Source organism: Delphinapterus leucas, chromosome 4, assembly GCF_059928025.1.
Source record: "Delphinapterus leucas isolate spDelLeu-1000000601 "Yukka" chromosome 4, BTC_Dleu_Yukka2, whole genome shotgun sequence".
NCBI classification, from domain to species: Eukaryota; Metazoa; Chordata; class Mammalia; order Artiodactyla; family Monodontidae; genus Delphinapterus; species Delphinapterus leucas.
Window position 1 is genome coordinate 131,061,700 of NC_143132.1, and position 17,283 is coordinate 131,078,982.

General features: G+C 38.7%; 1 protein-coding gene across 6 annotated transcripts in view; it reads right to left on the bottom strand.

Moving 5' to 3' along the window:
• The window catches only part of ARMC8 (armadillo repeat containing 8), a 106,858-nt gene that overhangs the window by 32,058 nt on the left and 57,517 nt on the right, over positions 1–17,283 (bottom strand). For all 6 annotated transcript variants that reach the window (XM_022582582.3, XM_089911105.1, XM_089911104.1 and 3 more), the window contains one exon: positions 16,811–16,906. In XM_022582582.3, coding sequence (XP_022438290.1) covers positions 16,811–16,906 — 96 coding nt within the window. The remainder of the gene's footprint in view (positions 1–16,810; positions 16,907–17,283) is intronic.

Here is a 17,283-nt window from a genome sequence, read left to right on the forward strand (position 1 = left end):
AATCTGTGGGTTTCTGACAGAGCCACCCTGTGGCTACTTTCCTCCCAAGCAAGTGGAAATTAAGCTAAATATTTAGAAAAGTAATCCTTGCCAACTTTCACTGTAGCACCAAGTCCTGCTACATGTAATCATTACAATCATGAAGCTTTATTATTTTTTTAAAATTTAAAAACAAGATAGCCTACGATTTTCCTTCATTAGACAATGCATAGATACAAAATAGTGTGTGGAAGAAATTAAGTTTAATTTGTGTGGTCCTACGGAAATATAGCATATTAAGAAAAAATGCTAGTGCTATCAAAACACAAATATTAACAAAAACAACTATTATTTGTTGAGTACTTCTATGTGCCAGGCATTGTGCTAATAAGCATGTTAAATTATGTGACTTAAGCCTTTTGTAGGCATTATTATTCCCCATCAGCACATTAGGAAATTGAAGATTCTAGATAATCCAGAGTTTGCTTAGGATCACGGAGCTGAGACAGGAATCCAGGCATCTGACTCTGGAGTCCTTATGCTCAGCCATGCTTGTAACACTGCCCTGGTTAGAGTAGTCCTGTGCTCATCAGGTAGTTCCCAGTGTGGGCAACACATTAATGGGAGTCATTACTTTCACCTGGGAGAACACCTGGCTGGGGGAACATGTAGGAAGATCACCTGTGGAGTTTAACAAAGTCCCAGGCCAATTAAATCAGATTCTCTGTGGCGGGGCCTAGGCACCTGTATTTTTTTTAAAAGCTCCTCAGAGTCCAGTGTGCAGCCAAGGTTGAGGGTCACTGCCCTAGACTAAAATGAGAGGAGTTAAAGGCTGACCTCAGAACAGGAGAGGGTGAGAAATCTCAGGATGTTCAAGCCGAATGGGAAGAGAAGAAAACAGAGTTGAAATGAACAGTGCCTGAGAGAAGATTACCAACTATTAGGAACAGAGAACCACACTGCAGTTGTAGGGCAGAAGGAATGGTCATTTTTTAAAAACATAGTGATTTGCAGGTTCCGAGGTGGCTGAAGAAAACTTACATATTGATCTATTTCTCACTCCAGACCAAACCTAATCTCACCGTTACCTTTATGCACATCCACCCTCTGTCCTCATTGTCACTTCCAGCCCCGGAACGTCTGCCTATCTATCGGACCCTCATATGCCTTTCTTTCTCACCTGGATGCCCTGCTCAGATACTCCACATATTAGATTCCTTTCCACTGTCCTCCCACAACTCATTCCTGCTTCAGATCCCAAACTGCTGGTATTACAGTAGAAAAACCACCAAACCCGGCTGCCTGGTCTCTCAGGGTACGCCATCCCCCCTCAGTGGAGTCCTCACCGAGGGCCTGCCAGCCTTGCACTCCCCTGCAGGACACTCCCACACTCCTGAGGATGTTTACCTCCTACCTCTAACGCTTCCTACCTCCCTCACACCCTCAGTCCCTCTGAGCTCACCTCATATTTGCAGGGACATTGCTTTCTTTCTGGGACACAAGTTGCCTCAACTTCCCCCTTCTCATTAACGTGTCTCCATACCTCTCTTCTTCACTCCTGTATTGTTGAAGCTGGGTACTTACAGCTCAAAGCCCTGCCCCCTCCCCCACCCCTCTTTCTTGCATCTTTACTCTGCCCTACGCCACTGGATCCTCTTCCTCAGCCTGCCCCACCTCCCATTCCCACTCCTATCTAAAAGACGTAAGTGCCCAAACATTAACCTCTTTAAGCTACAGACCTCTCACCCCTTCCCTTCCTTAAATGGACATGTGTCCCAAAGCTCTGTTCATCCTTACTCTACTTAAATGGCACTGTTGTGACATCAAAATCAGCTTGATATGGGTAATTCTCTTTCCTGACCTCTAGCTTCATATTTCCAACTGCCTGCTAAACACAAACGTAAGTTCCGCAATGTTTGGTGGAACGTCTAACTCATTATGTCCCACGCTGAGTTTATCTTCCCTCCCTAAGCCTGCTCTTTCCCTACATCTGTCTGTCTGTCGCTCTGATAGTGTTATTATTCTCCCAGTCACCCAGGCACTACATTTGTGCTAATTTTGACTCCATCTCTTCCTGAATAACCAATCAAGTGATTTTGCACTGTACACCTTATATTCATTTCTTTACTAGTCTCAGTCCAATAAACTAGTTAGGACCTTATTACTATTTGTTTGGGATTATAGTGTTTTCCAAGTTATCTAATCTTTTGTGCTACAGCAACTGTCAAAGACTGGTTGACTGACAGGTTACTTCAATCAAGGACTAGCCACTGTTCTTGAAAAAGACAAGGCCAAACCAGGACCTTTAGCATGGGAAGGAAATTAAAACTTGGGGCAAAAGTCTTAGGCACTGGATAGCTAGATGCAGAAGTCTGAAAGCTCCTTCCCAGTGGCTTGGGAAATAAATTTTACTTGAGAATAAGAAGGGATAACTTGGGAGAAACAGCTGCCTGTACTGAGTGTAACTACATTATCAGAAAATAAAGTGATGGGGGCTGGGGCAGAGACAGGGACACATGATTACTCTCCAAGAACTGAGAAATACTATTAGACTGGCTTCTGGTGCTTAAGAAACCTGGGCATGGGAAAGACTTGAAAGAGACTTCTGGATAATATTGACCGGCCACATCTAACCAAAGATGTAACTCTGCCAAGGCACAGGACAGGTGTAGCAATCATGTAGGCGTATAGACTCGCTCTATGCTTCTGAGCAACTCAATTGACCTCTCTGGGCCTTCAGTAAAATGAGAGGATAGAGCAATGATTATTTAACTCCAATTCTTTGCAGTCAGGTAAATAAAAACTGTGTTAGTCTGTTTGGGCAAAACTATCATGTTGTTCAGAAGTGACACGGGAAGCAAGGCTGGTTAGAAGAGACTGGAGATGATGCAGGACAGGGGGACAAAATCAGGGAGTAGGCAAGGAAGGGCAAACAGGGCACAGCTCCTATTTACATACCCGCATTTACCTATTCAGCAAATATCTGAGTGTCCACTGAGTGCTAGGCATGGTTTTAAAACTGGAAGATACAATGCGGGAGACAGAGCCCTTGTTCCCACCAAACTTACAGTGTTGAACAAGCAAGTGCAATTAACTATTCAAGCGCTATGCCACTTGAATCCATGTCAGAAAGAGCTGACACAGGCCATCGGGCTTAAGGCAAACAGAGTGAAATAAGCACAAAAGGTAAGTAGGGAAAACATCCATTGTCAAGAATGGGAGTTTTACTATAGGCTGGGAAGTGGCCATTAATGACCTTACCAGAGAATGTTCTGGCTCAGGCCAGAGGACACTGGAGAACTATGTTAGTGGTCAGTCACTGCAACGTAGAGTGGAGCTTTGAGCTTTCTCTCAAGTTTCTTGGGGGTGTGGTGGCTGACACTTTGGGCTGGAGGATAGCTATAGGTGGCTGGAAAACTTTTCTCCTGATTTAGGATATAAAACAGTAGGACTATCTGGAAGTATATTCCCTTCAGACTACAGGTCAATAGTCTATCAAAATATCTGCAGTAGGAGGCCAAGATTTGTAACTAAATTCGTCATGGAGGAACTTCAGTAACGCTACTAGGTTTCCAGAAAGCACACTACTTGAGTGTCTGATCTACTTCCTCCATCAGGATATATCAGTCAGGGAGCAAGTGGGTGAAAGTGATGCAAAATCAGAATGTGAAATGAATCTAGGATTCTAATCCAGAAGAGTATCCTAAGAGGCTACGTGAATGAGCAACATGATCTAACCGCAACTGTAGCCTTGCGGCTACTGAGAGAATTACAGTGAGCACACTAACCAAAATGAGGGTAAAAATGTGATTAGGAGGTAGGGAAAGGTTTGGAATCAAATCCACAGAAAAAATTTTCAGGTCAGCTGGGAAGGAATTGGCAGTGGCCACTGCCATAGCCCTCTGACCCACATGAAGGTCTATCAGAGCACTAGACAGCTTCTCAGATCTGGGCTTGGAAAGCCAAGTACAACAAAACACATTTTCAACGACCCCAGTACCGTGCTGTAAAGCCTTGATAATAATGGACAGCCAAGTCCTAGCCCCCACAAAGGATCTTTAGGTCTTTCCAGGATATAAGAGCAATGCCAAGTGGGGCCTGAAGTTGTTGTGCCTCATGATTCTTGTTGGAGATTCCTCAGCCATAGCTCAGCAAATATACCCTGCGGCATAGCTTGTTGAATCTGCTTTAAAAGAGAGAAACAGAGAGAGAGAGATACACAGACACTGTGCCTGGCCGGGAGGAATATCAGTAGTGGCCTGAATCCTCAGAGTGGAGGAGCCATCTCTCTATCTCTGCTCTTTTAGAGGACTGGTTTGTACATTTAACTATAGAATTAGATCCCATAAAATATGCTGTACCCTAAACTGACCACACTTTAGGTCAGTGGACTAGGTGCTGTGTACCTCTCTGCTGGTGTCTTCATAACTACATGCTTTTGCTAAGCTTTCTGTCTCTGACATTGCAGCTCTTGTACGAGTAGATGAAGATCTACTGGAACAGCATCTGAGGCCCCTGTCTTGGGACAGGAGATCCCTACAGCCTCGGGGAGAGAAGGGTAGTCAGCTTAGAGGGTCATGGGGAAAATGCAGAACCCAGATAATCCTAAGGCAGAGGTTCATGGCACACATGGGAATGTTAACAAGATAAAGGTGGCCTTAGCTTAAAAGGGAATCCCCTAGCCCTCCATGAGCACTAGTGGATCCGTAATTAAGTTGTGGCCAAGTCATATACCATCTCTTCCTCAGAAAACTGAAGAACTGAAGGATTACAGAGTTAAAACAAATAAACAAACAGAAAGACAAGACACGGCTATTCTTCCAGCAAGACCCAGGATGAAGCATTTTCCAGGTACTACAAACTTCAGAGTGGACTCTGAACTGTGATGAAACCAGATCAAGCAGAAGATGTGGAAAGTGAAACCAGGCAGATTCTTAGTGGTGTCACGAAACTTCTCAGACAATTCAAAGCAGGTGGGCTCGCAGTCAAGGGAGTTGGATTTTCTTAATGTCAATTACTTATGCTAATGTGCACAATGGCCAGGCAAACACAATTTAATTCCAAAGGGGCTTTTGTGAAAGGTTCCTAGAAAGAGTTCCAACAGAGGATAACAAGACAGAACTCTCCAGAAAGAGTGAAGACTTGGAATCAAACTTTGTAAGTCAGGAGAGGCAGCCATCTAAGATCTAAGATGATAAGGTACCAAATCCAGAAAGTCTAGTTAAAGCAGCAAGGACTAAGCAGTCAAGCAGAGTGTAGCACAAGGAGGTCAGGAAGAAAGAGTAGGTGTGCTGGCAAGGAAAAAGGATCTACAAGAGCCCTGAACCTGTTAGCTGTAGATGGCAATGCTTCAGTTTCATAAGTGTCAATGTAGATGGGTCTCAGGGCACACACTTGCGTCTTTCCTACTTGGGGCCACTTACTTAAGGTCCAGCCCCTCATCTAACTTATCTTTTTTAAAGATGAGCCCTATGAACACAAGATCGGATGACAGTGCAGTCGACTGGCTTTGGAAATGAGGTAGAGGCTGGGAGGAAGGAGAAGGGTTAAGAGATAACAAAGTAAACACTAGAGTGAGATAAACATGTACAGCCAGCTGATCTGGTAGACTGAGTAGCATTGGTAAGGGACTGGGGAGGGATCTATTCCTAAAAACGGAAAACCAACTTTCCTAGGTTTTAGGATGTGACCATTCTGATTTTGACACAGAATACTTAAGGATATGCTGCCATGCATATCATGGAAATGCCTGAGTACTTAATATTTATAATTCCTGAGTACATCCTCATGCCATGTCCCCTTTATTAAAACAAAGCAAAACAAACAAACAAAAACCCCCAAGAGCACATGGCCTTTCATGAACCAAGCAAGGGCAGCTGCAGTGCTTGCTCCTAAACAAGTTCAACTGGGAAACCAATCCTCTTTCTGCATTCTTCTGCATGGCGTTAATGGCAGCAGATACAACTCTCTGAAAGAACTAAATCCATTTACGGCTGTTAATTTTTAGGTGAATAATGTTAAAATCTACAGAAGTCTTAGAAATAAACTCATCCACCTTCTTTAGTTGACAATGAGGTCTTTGAAATTCAGAAATATTAAGTCACTGGTCCAGGTTCTCTAGGCACATCTGAGGCAGAGCTGGGGCTCCACCTGGTTTTCTTACTTCCAGTGTGAGGTCCTTTCTACTCACTGCACTTAAGGATAAGATTTTTGCTTAGCCTTAGTAACTAAGTTGAGGCCTGAATTTGAAAATGAGGAAAGAAGAGAACTTAAAAAGTCAGCAGTGCTGTGCAAACTACATATTATATACTGACATCCTAGGCCAAAAAAGATTAGCATATACTATAAAAGGCAAGAGAGGTCATCATTAATAAACTGGACTGACAAGGAAAAAAGAAAAGGTACAACTCACAGGACTTACAAGAGAGAAAAATGACAAATCAACCATTCAGCTTGGGCTGGAGTATAAACGCCAAAGGTCAGAGAGGACGCAAGTCAATGAAGAAAAGTTAAGAAAACACTGTGAAGAAACCACCAGAGTGAGTTCCACTGACTTTTAAATTCAATTCCCTTATAATCTGATCTCCATTCTAAAATCAGGATCTAGCTTCAGCAGATACCACCTAAACAGAATATCCTACTGTTCTCAGGCCACAAGCCCCATCTGCTCTGGATGAGAACTGCAGGTTTTCCCAACCACAGCCTATCCTATGTCATATCTTTGCCACTGCTCCAATTTAAGATTTCTGACATTTTCCTCTAGTAAATATTTAAAAAATAAAGGGTAGGGCTTCCCTGGTGGTGCAGTGGTTGAGAGTCTGCCTGCCGATGCAAGGGGACACGGGTTCGTGCCCCGGTCCAGGAAGATCCCACATGCCGCGGAGCGGCTGGGCCTGTGAGCCATGGCCGCTGAGCCTGCGCGTCCGGAGCCCGTGCTCCGCGACGGGAGAGGCGACAACCGTGAGAGGCCCGCGTACCGCAAAAAAAAAAGGTAGTTTTTACCAGAGGCTTTTTTTTTTTTTTTCCTAAAAGATCACAGCTTCTCTTAGGACAGACTACTGATCAAAACATTGTATTCTGGAGTCTCAGTAAACATTTTACAAAGCATTTCTTCCCTTCTCTCAGTCTTCTATCGCTCTTTACATCCACATTCATACCAGACTTCTCTAACTCCACAATCTTGGGAGACAGGGGGTTGGGAGAAATACTGGGTTGGCCCAAAACTTCGTTTGGGTTTTTCTGTGACATCTTAGCCAGAGAAATTGAAAAACAAAACATCATAAGAGTTGATCTGCAGGGCCTCCTTTTGGTCCTTTCTCTTGAAGGCACTGAACTAAATTAACATCTAAGCTCTCCTGCAGGTCTAAGCCTGGGAGCAGTTATCACTTCACTTTAGAAGTGGAGGACAAAGAGGAGGGGGTTCTTCGAGTGGGCCTGTTTTTAAGCTTCTATATTTCATTCTTGCTTTTAAGCCTCTTTAAGTGGTATTTTGTAATTCCTACCTCAGGACCTTTTTACCTTCTTAATAGCTGGGAAACTTCATTTATGTTAAATGCTTAGAAGAAAAACTCAAAGTTCTAAACTTTTCTATACTTTAGGGAAAAGTGAGAGAACTCTCTTGGCCCAACCTGTCCTTCTCCTAAAACCAAAAATACAAACACAGTGTGTGAGAAATACTTATAATGTCTAAAAATAAATCAACACTTCCTCTATCAAAAAAATATTTCTCTACACATAAGAGTTCAATTTTTAAAGTTCAACCATTAGCTTTACGGCAGAATAGAACCTAAACAGCTGCTGATTTACACTTTTATTTTAGCACATAAATAAAACCATTATAAGTGACTATTCAAACAACAGAACTAGAAACGTCCCTTCCATCTCTTACTGTTTGCCAGGGATCTGAATGATGCACTGCCCTAAGAACTGTGCAACACAGTGGCCCCGCTCAGCCCCTACTCTACACAAAGCTGTGCACGCCACAGCTTTGTGTAAGACCTGTAGTCTTAATTATCCTACAGGTTGGCTGGCTGAATTCTAATGTCCAGACATACACAATTTACTCAATAAATACAAGCATAGTATCTACCAAATACTGCTTTTATGGAACTTACATTCCAGTTATGAACATTACAGCTTGATAAGAGATAACTACTAAAAGATTTCAAAATGCTGCCTCAAGTTTAAATCTACTCCATAAGGAAGCTGTCTACAAAATAAAATTCTGAAATGACATCATTAACTCTGGATGCTTCCTTTCCAGAACATTAATTTACAGTGTAATCATGTCAAGATAGTGGCCTTAGAAAAACATTTCCAATTATGCAGAAGTAAAACAGATATGGAGATCTTTCATTCCTTAATACCTTGGAAGGAAAAGGTGAGAATGCTTTTAAGTAAACTTCTTTATAGTATATAAATGGACTTCAATTACAGCCTTATTTTAATCATATTTGGGTGGATCGTGGCAAAACTGGCTTTCAATGCAGATGAGACTTTTTACATACACCCAAGGCCCTGGAATTACTACACAGCAATTTAGTGTCTCATTCCTTAGCTGCTTTAAATTGTAAGCTCCCACAAGTACACACTAGTCTTCTGCTTCATTCCTGGGCACAAAGGAGGAGGTGTATCATAAATGCCAGATGAATAAATGGACATGATTAAAGCATCTCATTATCCACTATGTACCAAAAACTGTGTGAGAGAAAAGACACATTTTCTGAATGTGATATTTTGCAACCAAACTATTAAGTTTTCTGAATTCATAGCACTACTTCAGACTATCACACATTCTCCAGTGACACTTCTTGCCATTTCATATCATAATTTGGCTCTAGTAATGGCATTTAATTCTACATGAGTAAAGTAATGAAGAGGTTAACAGCATAGGCTTTGGAGTCAGAGAGACTGGGACACGAGGCAGGGGCTATCACTTATTAGCTGTGTGGTCTTGGTCAAATCCCTTGTTTCCTGATCTGCAATAGCTATATTACAAGGTTGTATAAGGTTTAAGGGAGATAATGTGCTAACGCTGATTATCAGCACAGTGCCCAGCACACAGTAAGTGCTCAATAAATGGTAGTTCTGTTAAATTTCATTCCCCAAACAGATTATCTCTTGATGTAAATACTTAATTACATGCCTTTTACATGCCCCCATACCACCTAACGCAAGGTTTTGTATATAGCAAAGGCTGAATGGATATTTGCTTAATAAGGCAACTGGATCTTAATTTTTCTCATTTCTCTTAATCTTATTCTGGCAACTCTGCTAATCAATACACAGAATCTAATCTAATACACAGATCAATACACTAATCTAATCTAATACACAGATAATCTTTTGGTTATCCTACCATAACCAAAAGTCATAGTTATTACCCAATTTGTCTGGGTTCTGTCACATGCCAAAATCATTCAAACAAGGGAATCAGCATATAGGAAAGAACCCAGTGACAGTGTTATACTGTCAACATTTGATAATGCCTCTCTTTCAGGAAGTCAGACAACTGATCTCCGCGCCCCACCCCGATCCTGGGCTTTGGTAGGGTCCCATTTCTTTCTGTGGTTTAGTGTGAAGAGGCAAATGGGAAATGCAGTTTTTCATCAAACTGGTTTATGGTCGTTTCTGTTTAAGCTATGCAGTTTTCGCACAGGGTGGGCAAAGTTTTTCTGCAAAGGGCCAGATGGTAAATATTTTAGTTTAGGCTTTGTGGGCCTTGTGATTGTGCAGCCAACATCTCAACCTGCCACTGCAGTGCAAAACAGACACAGGCAACACATAAACAAATCAACGTGGCTATATTCCAATAAAACTTGATAGACATTTTGTCAATTATATCTCAATAAAGTTGAAAAAAGATAAAGAGAGAAAAACTTTATGGACACAAATTTGAATTTAATTTACTTTTCATATGTCAGGAAATATTCTTCTTCTTTCGGTTTTCTTCCTCCAACCATTTAAAAATGCAAAAACCATTTTTAGCTCACACGCTACAGGATAATTACATAGGTAATAAGTACCCACAGGATATAGTTTGCTGACTCCTGTGCTAGCATTTTAATCACAGGAAAGAGTGTAGCACTGGTTCTGGTTCTTCATCACAAACTCAATCTTCTCAAGGTCTACTACTCCACAAATTTTATCATCCCAAACATTTCATTCATTTCCAGATAGAAAATTCTTGAAAATCCAACTAAGTCACTAATTTTAGTTCTACAGATCTAATATAGACCATATTTTAGCCCATTTCTTGGTTTATAATCACCTGTCTTAGATTGTGAATAACTAATGAAACAATCAATCTGTACGTCCTATTTAAAAAAAAACAAGAAGTATAATTCAATGATTTATGCAACTACAATACCACAAATAACAGTAAAACACTCAATTTTGTTTCCACTTAATGAAACTCTGAAATATAAGTTCATTACTTGATTTTATAAATACCTCTATTCTGTATATAGCATTATCACTCCCAGGTTTGCTTCTTTCAGTATGCTGAAGGCCAAGGGTCTCAATACTGTGGGCAAGTGGCAAAACCTAGTCCTGTCATGGTGAACTCTTTAAAAATACTTACCATCATGAATCAGTGTTGCAGAGTTCATTTAAAATTCTTTGGTAGATTAGCTTTCAGACGATAACTAACAATTTAACCACAGATTAAGTCAAGGAATTCTGAATTCTGAATGAATTTGTTGTTATTCAGTAGCAGAACCAAGTCCTGAAGGGTGCTACTTCTGTGGTACCGTCGAAAACCTTCAAAATGTTCAAGGCATTTGTTTCAACATGTAGACTAAGGCTCAGAAAGAATTTTTTGCATCTGCCTGATTTCACGGCAGAGACAAATACAGAATTTTGACAGTGTACCTCTGAAATGATCATTTAGAATTACTGAACTTCACAAAATGTTTTAAAATATAAATTCATGGTACAATTATACTGTTACACAGAAGACCAACTAGTAATAAAATCAAGCAATAACAAATGATTAAAATGTTCAAAGTGAAGTGCTTATCAAGTTTAAGAGATAGCAGAAAGATATTAAGAAAAACTGACCTAAATTTACAAATATACTTTAAAATCGTGTAACTTCTAAAACATAGAAGATTTACATTTGTTCAAAATTTGAACACATGTATTTGAGATATGGTTTCATATGAATGATGACCCTTTGGAGAAATGACATCTATGGCAACCACAGACAGTAATAAGTAATACTTAGATAAACAACGTTAGACAGAATTTGGCCTCCTTACTTTTCTCAAGACATCTACTACTTATGATACTAACAAATTATTGATTTATATTGTATATTCTATTTAACTCCAAGAAAAGCAATATTACATTTGGTGCTTCAGAGGGTATGCTATAGCAACAGTTTTGAAAACAAGTATTTTAAATATATTTTAAAATATAATTATAAGAGTAAGAAGACATCTTGTCATTTTAATAAGAGATAAACTATAAAAAAGAGCTGATGCTTCTGAAGTATAAATATTCTTTTTACTAGAAGGAATAACTAGTAGTCTTGGAAATTTATAGCATAAAGTCAGTTTTCACTGTAAACCTTCTTTATTTATGACCCAACACTGCTCAGCTTTTCTCCCAATACTTAAAAATATATATTTTTAATCTTCCAATGAAGTTATTTAAGATAGTCTAATAAATGCTTCGATTTACTGAGCACCTACAGGCACCGTGCTAAACAGTTTCAATACATTAGAGAGCTCATCCTCACAATGTCCCTGTAGATATAACTTCCTTTGCTAGGAAAAAGAGAGTAGAAAAATTCTCATTCTTCTTTGTTTTCCTTTTATTTTTTTCTCCCTGTACTTCTCAAAAAAATTGCCCAGGAAAAAAAAAATTGTTCAGTTTAAAAAGAAAAAAACATCTCATGCTTTGCTACCTTCTTCACATACATCATGTACACACCACTGTGACTGTTCCGCAGGCACCCCCCCTGCCCTCGCCAGGGAGTAAAACCTTAAGATTTTATGTTATCAATTCTTGAAGATATAAAAGGCATTTAGAAAATATTAAATTATTAATTTCCAAAGTGATTCAAGGACTGCTCCATTGATATCACCATACCCATTTTAATTGGTTCCAAATAATTCTTTGAGCCCCTAGCAAATTCTTACTGGCCATTCCTTACTTTCCTCAGACATACTGAGGTTTTATTATAAATGCTGAGTAGTGAGGCTGTGTCTTTATTCCTCTTTATCTCACCTTACCGTTTTCCCCCTCCCTCCACCCATCTGACATTGTTTATACAATGTAGGCAGTTCAATCAATCTATGTAAAATTGAGTTAAATTACTGACCTTCACTAATTATGATTTTCATAAAAATCTGACATTCATTGAGAATATTTTATACAGGTGTATATCACTTTATAGGATAGGTTGATTCCTGGCAGTCGGTCTAATTTCTATAAACCAAATCATACTTTTATCCCTAGGGGAAAAAAACTGGTCCAGATTCACACTTGTGAATGTTATAAATTTTAAAAAATCATACATTTAAAAAGGAAAACAACTAAGAAATAATGGTAAAAATTATTTCAAAATTAAACAAGTACCATACCATAAAACATGTTCTCTTTGACCTACATCAAAGAAGTAGAAGACACGCCCTTGGTATTGTCTGCCTCTTGAAAATGGGAATTTCCTACATTTTCTCTATGCTAGTATAGTGAAATCCCTTGCCTATGTGATCAGATGTAGGTTTCCTCTATTTTAAATCTCCTCTCTTCACATACCCGTAAAATTGCTAGCAAGGTTATGAAAGTTCTTAATGCAGAGGCCCATATATAACACAATTAATGGTGCTTAACAATGCAATTTTGCAATAGAGTTCAAATATTCATTTGTCCATTCGTTTTTTCCATTCACCCATTCATTCTTCAAATATTGGTAAGTGCCAACTACGCACCCCATAGTATTGTAGATGCTGGGAATACAGTGAGGAACAAAATATAAAAACTCCCTGCCCTCATGGAGCTTACATTCTAGTTCCTCAAAAGGGATCTCCAGCTAAAATGTAAGTACTCAAAATCCAAGAGGAAAGCTTTCTGAAAAGCTCCATTAGTCAGATATCTCAAAGGAGCAAAGGCTACAGTAAGTACTGCATTTGTAACATGTTTTATTTTTATCAAAAATAAAAATAATGTCCTGTTAAGTTTATTAATTTCCTTGAATTTTAATTTATATTTAAAATTTCTAATTTTCCTCAATTTATACTTCCTAGCTATTTCTGATAAATTCTACAAGCTCCTTGAAGAAAGTAAAAGAGAGACCATCCTTTTAAATTTCCAACCTAATTGATGATCAACAGGTACCAATCAAGTGATGGTCTTCAAAAAAGCAATTCTTTGTTATAAAACAATGGGCCTCACAATTATAGGACTGCTGTAATTTGCCACTGCTGCCTCTGCATGACTTAGCCAACTGACTGGGGTTTTGATTGAGATGCCAGTACTTAAAATAATTTGTTAGTTGTCTTAACTTCTTTGTTACTGCCCCATTAACTGAACTTATGCTTCTTAGTCAGCATTACTAGGTGGTAAAGACTGTTAGAAACTGCAGACTTTCCCCGTGGCAGAGATTACAGCTAATTTTTACCTGGCATTGCTGTCAGTGCAGTTACTGCTAATGTGCTCTGGACCCTTCTTTCACCAAGCTCTTAACTCCTGCTCTGCCCTTGCTTTCCCTAACCAAAATCCTTGAATTATTCTAAGTTTAATATGGCCAGGCCACATCTGTTGCCAAGGTGAGTGGTCCTTCATCTTTTCTTGGGCTTCTTCTCCCTTTTCATGTCACAGCCAATGGTAATGTTTTCCACTTTCACCGCAGGACTCTTTCCACCCTTTCACTGACAGGACACCACAGGAAATCAGGAAATTTGTAGGTATGCCACAGAGTGATAAAGGATGCCAAGCTAGGAATTAGGATACCAACTTTGCTCTGCACAGAAGGATACAGAAAGATCTAGGTGTATTAAGAGAAATATCACTCTGTGTATGATTTCTGCATTTTCATTTCTATATTCATCTCTCTGTATCCACTCCACAATATTTATTGAGTGCTTATTAGGTTCCAGGGACTGTTTGTTATACAGTTGGTTTCTTTTAATGAGAACACACTAACACTGCTTCAAAGCAGGAGTGGTAAATCTCTGACCTACAGGTCATATTCAGTCTTCAGCTTAATTCTGTGTGGCCCAGAGAGAAGCTATTAAGAAATGAAATCACAGCAGGCCTTTTGCAGTCTTTACAAGCAATAAGATAGAGCCATAATTCCATGAAGAGAGGAGGCTTGTATCTTTCTCCTTTACTGCTGTGTATACCTCTCACTGTCTCTATCTCTTTGCTTTAGTTTTCTATTCATTCTGCCTCATTCCCTTAACTGGTCATATAGGGCAATGGGATATATGTTACTTCCTATATTTACTGAATTACACTACCATTTTCAATTTAAAGGGCAGACCAACTGAACATTTCATACTTTTATCCTGGAATAAATAAGCCTTTGTGTTTGGCTGGGGGGTGGGGTGAGGGATGGGGTGGAAATAGGTCTATAGTCTTTGAAATTTCTTTCAGAGATTGTCCACTCATCAACTCAGTAAACTGAAATTCCATCTTGGCAAGTATAAAAATTGCATTAAAAAATAAAACAATAATAAACATTGTACTTTAAGAATCTACACCAAAAAAAGAAATACAATCAAAGTTAAGGCAGAAGTGTAAAAGGTAAATAAATATTTCATGGAGAAAGTAAATAAAAATCTATCCAAATAATTATTTCAACAAAAATAGAATAGAAATAAACGCATTCAAAGGAAGAGTTAACATTTATCATTTTTATACACTGAAAATAAAAATTCTCCACTCCTAAGAACCGTTTTCACGCAGATTTTATCACAAAATTACTTTATATTTTCCAATTTACAATTTCTCTCTTCAGTAGTTGCTATGAACTATAAATTATTCACTTGATTTCCCAGAAATTAAATATGTTCCTAAAAACTCTATATAATCCCCATTACATAGGCATACTATAGTATCTTTTCTTCAGCACACACAAAAAACTATAATAATTATAACTTATTCTTTATTTGTTATCTTTCTACAGAAATTATCAGGATTAGCCTTACCAGGAAATTATACACATTATAAATACAAGTCTTAATAGACTACTGATCACCAGACTGTTACGTTATATTTCTAGAACATGATATCACAAATTAAAGTCATTAATTCCAAAACAATAGTTTATTAACAAAAAAGTACAAAGAAGTACAAATGGACATCCTATTTTCCCCCATTCTGGTCCATCTATCTATCTCCCTTTCAGTCCATGGCATGGCCTTCTTCAACTAAAAGACTGGGTAAAATACCTCTCCTCTTTCCATTGGGCCCTAATAAATACATAATGATTTGTTTGGGGATGGTTTAAGTTATACAGTCCATGTCAATTTTTAAAAAATGTTTTATCTATATGAATTGCCATAAAAGCCTCTTCCCTTGCAATACACCATGTACCTAAACTGAATGAAACATATGAACAACATTCATAAATCATGATTAGACATAGGGAAAATCATATCACTAGTACGTTTGCCTTCAAGTAACATTTTACAAATGAAAGCTCAGAGGTGTCAAAAAGGATTTTCATAGATATTTACTAGAACACTTCAAGTCAAAAACATCTTGTTAACTGAACTAAATTGAGGTACATGGAAAACATTCAGCTTAGTTGTGTTTTCTGCACTGATTTTAAAGCAAAGCTACTTACATATCTAATCTTACTGATCTTACTGCTATTAATTTCAATTTTCTCCAAGAATGGTACAATTTATTTCAATAAACCTACAGTTAATTCCATACTTCTCTTTCTACAAGCCCAAAGTACTTCTCTAAATCATGTTAAAGTCCCAATACTTTGTGATTTCTCTCACAGTGCTCCTTAAAATACCAATGCAAGATGGGGAGATTTAGTAAACTGCCACATTCAGTAAATAATACGCAATTTGCTCTCTGCTATGGCTCATCAAGACAGAACATATGAATTAATTTACTGATGTTCCTAAAAGCCTTGTTTATAATTTATTAGATTATACAGGGTTTTTTTTGAGTAGTAAGCTCCAGGCTTTTGGTTTGTGGAGGGAGCCAGATCAGAGCTTACCACAATACTTTACTCCCTGCTTAGAACTATTCTCATAAAGAACATGAGCTCAGTGTTGGACTAGGCTGTAATAACATAAGGTGCTATAGCAGTGACACATTTTTTGGGAGCTGGAAAATTCAGATGACCACTCACTAAACATAAAATCATTATTCCACAAAGATTTTATTCACATCGAACTTGCACAGTAGCAAAAAAAAATCAAAACATAACTAAGCCACATATCAAAGAACAATATACAATAGAGATTTGAATTTCTCAATGGCATTGGAAAGTATTTCCATAAATAACATTTACAATTCTAGTGTTAGGTCTTTCAAGGTGTCTGAAGCTTCACAGTGCTAGAATTGATTTTTATCAGAACACATGCAAAAATGTGCAACACAATAATCCATATTAATGACACAACAAAGCACGCCAGTTATTTGTCATTCCAGCACGGCCATGCCACTCTATGTTCTAAAAACAAACAAACAACCCCCCAAATCCGGGTCCCATTCATTCTTCAATTATGCCTTTAGTCACTCTGTTTTATTATATTCAAACAGTCACTGTTAGTGCTCTTCACCACGACTTTCAGGTTGACGTCACTCCCTGCCTGCTGGCTGTCAGGACTGGGGGACGCCCCTCTCCCAGACTCACCTTCTTCCGGATGTCTTCATCGTTTGCTCCGAGAGAGGCATAGAGCTTGAATGCAGCCTGGCGAAGTTCGTGAGCATGCTTTAAGTCATGATCAAGCTATGGGAGGGAAAAAACGATACGTTCCAACCCAGTCCACAAATTAAATTTTCAATAAAACTAATAAAGTAGAGTTGAAGAAAAAATATGTTTTAACAACTATTAACGTATCAGTGCTGGTTATTTTGGGTTTCTGCTCACATATGACTGAGACCTTGCTGTGTCTGTGTCAACATGACCTGGAATTCTTGCAGTCTGCTTCTGTCTAAAATGTGACACTGGTATATGAAAAATCTTTGTGAACCTTTGAGCCTTAAAAATTCAGTGTTTCTAGATGGTAGCTTTAGTGGCACTGGTGCTTGCTAGCACCAGCTCTTTTTTTTTTTTTGGCTGTGCCACGCGGCACACGAGATCTTAGCTTCCCAACCAGGGATCGA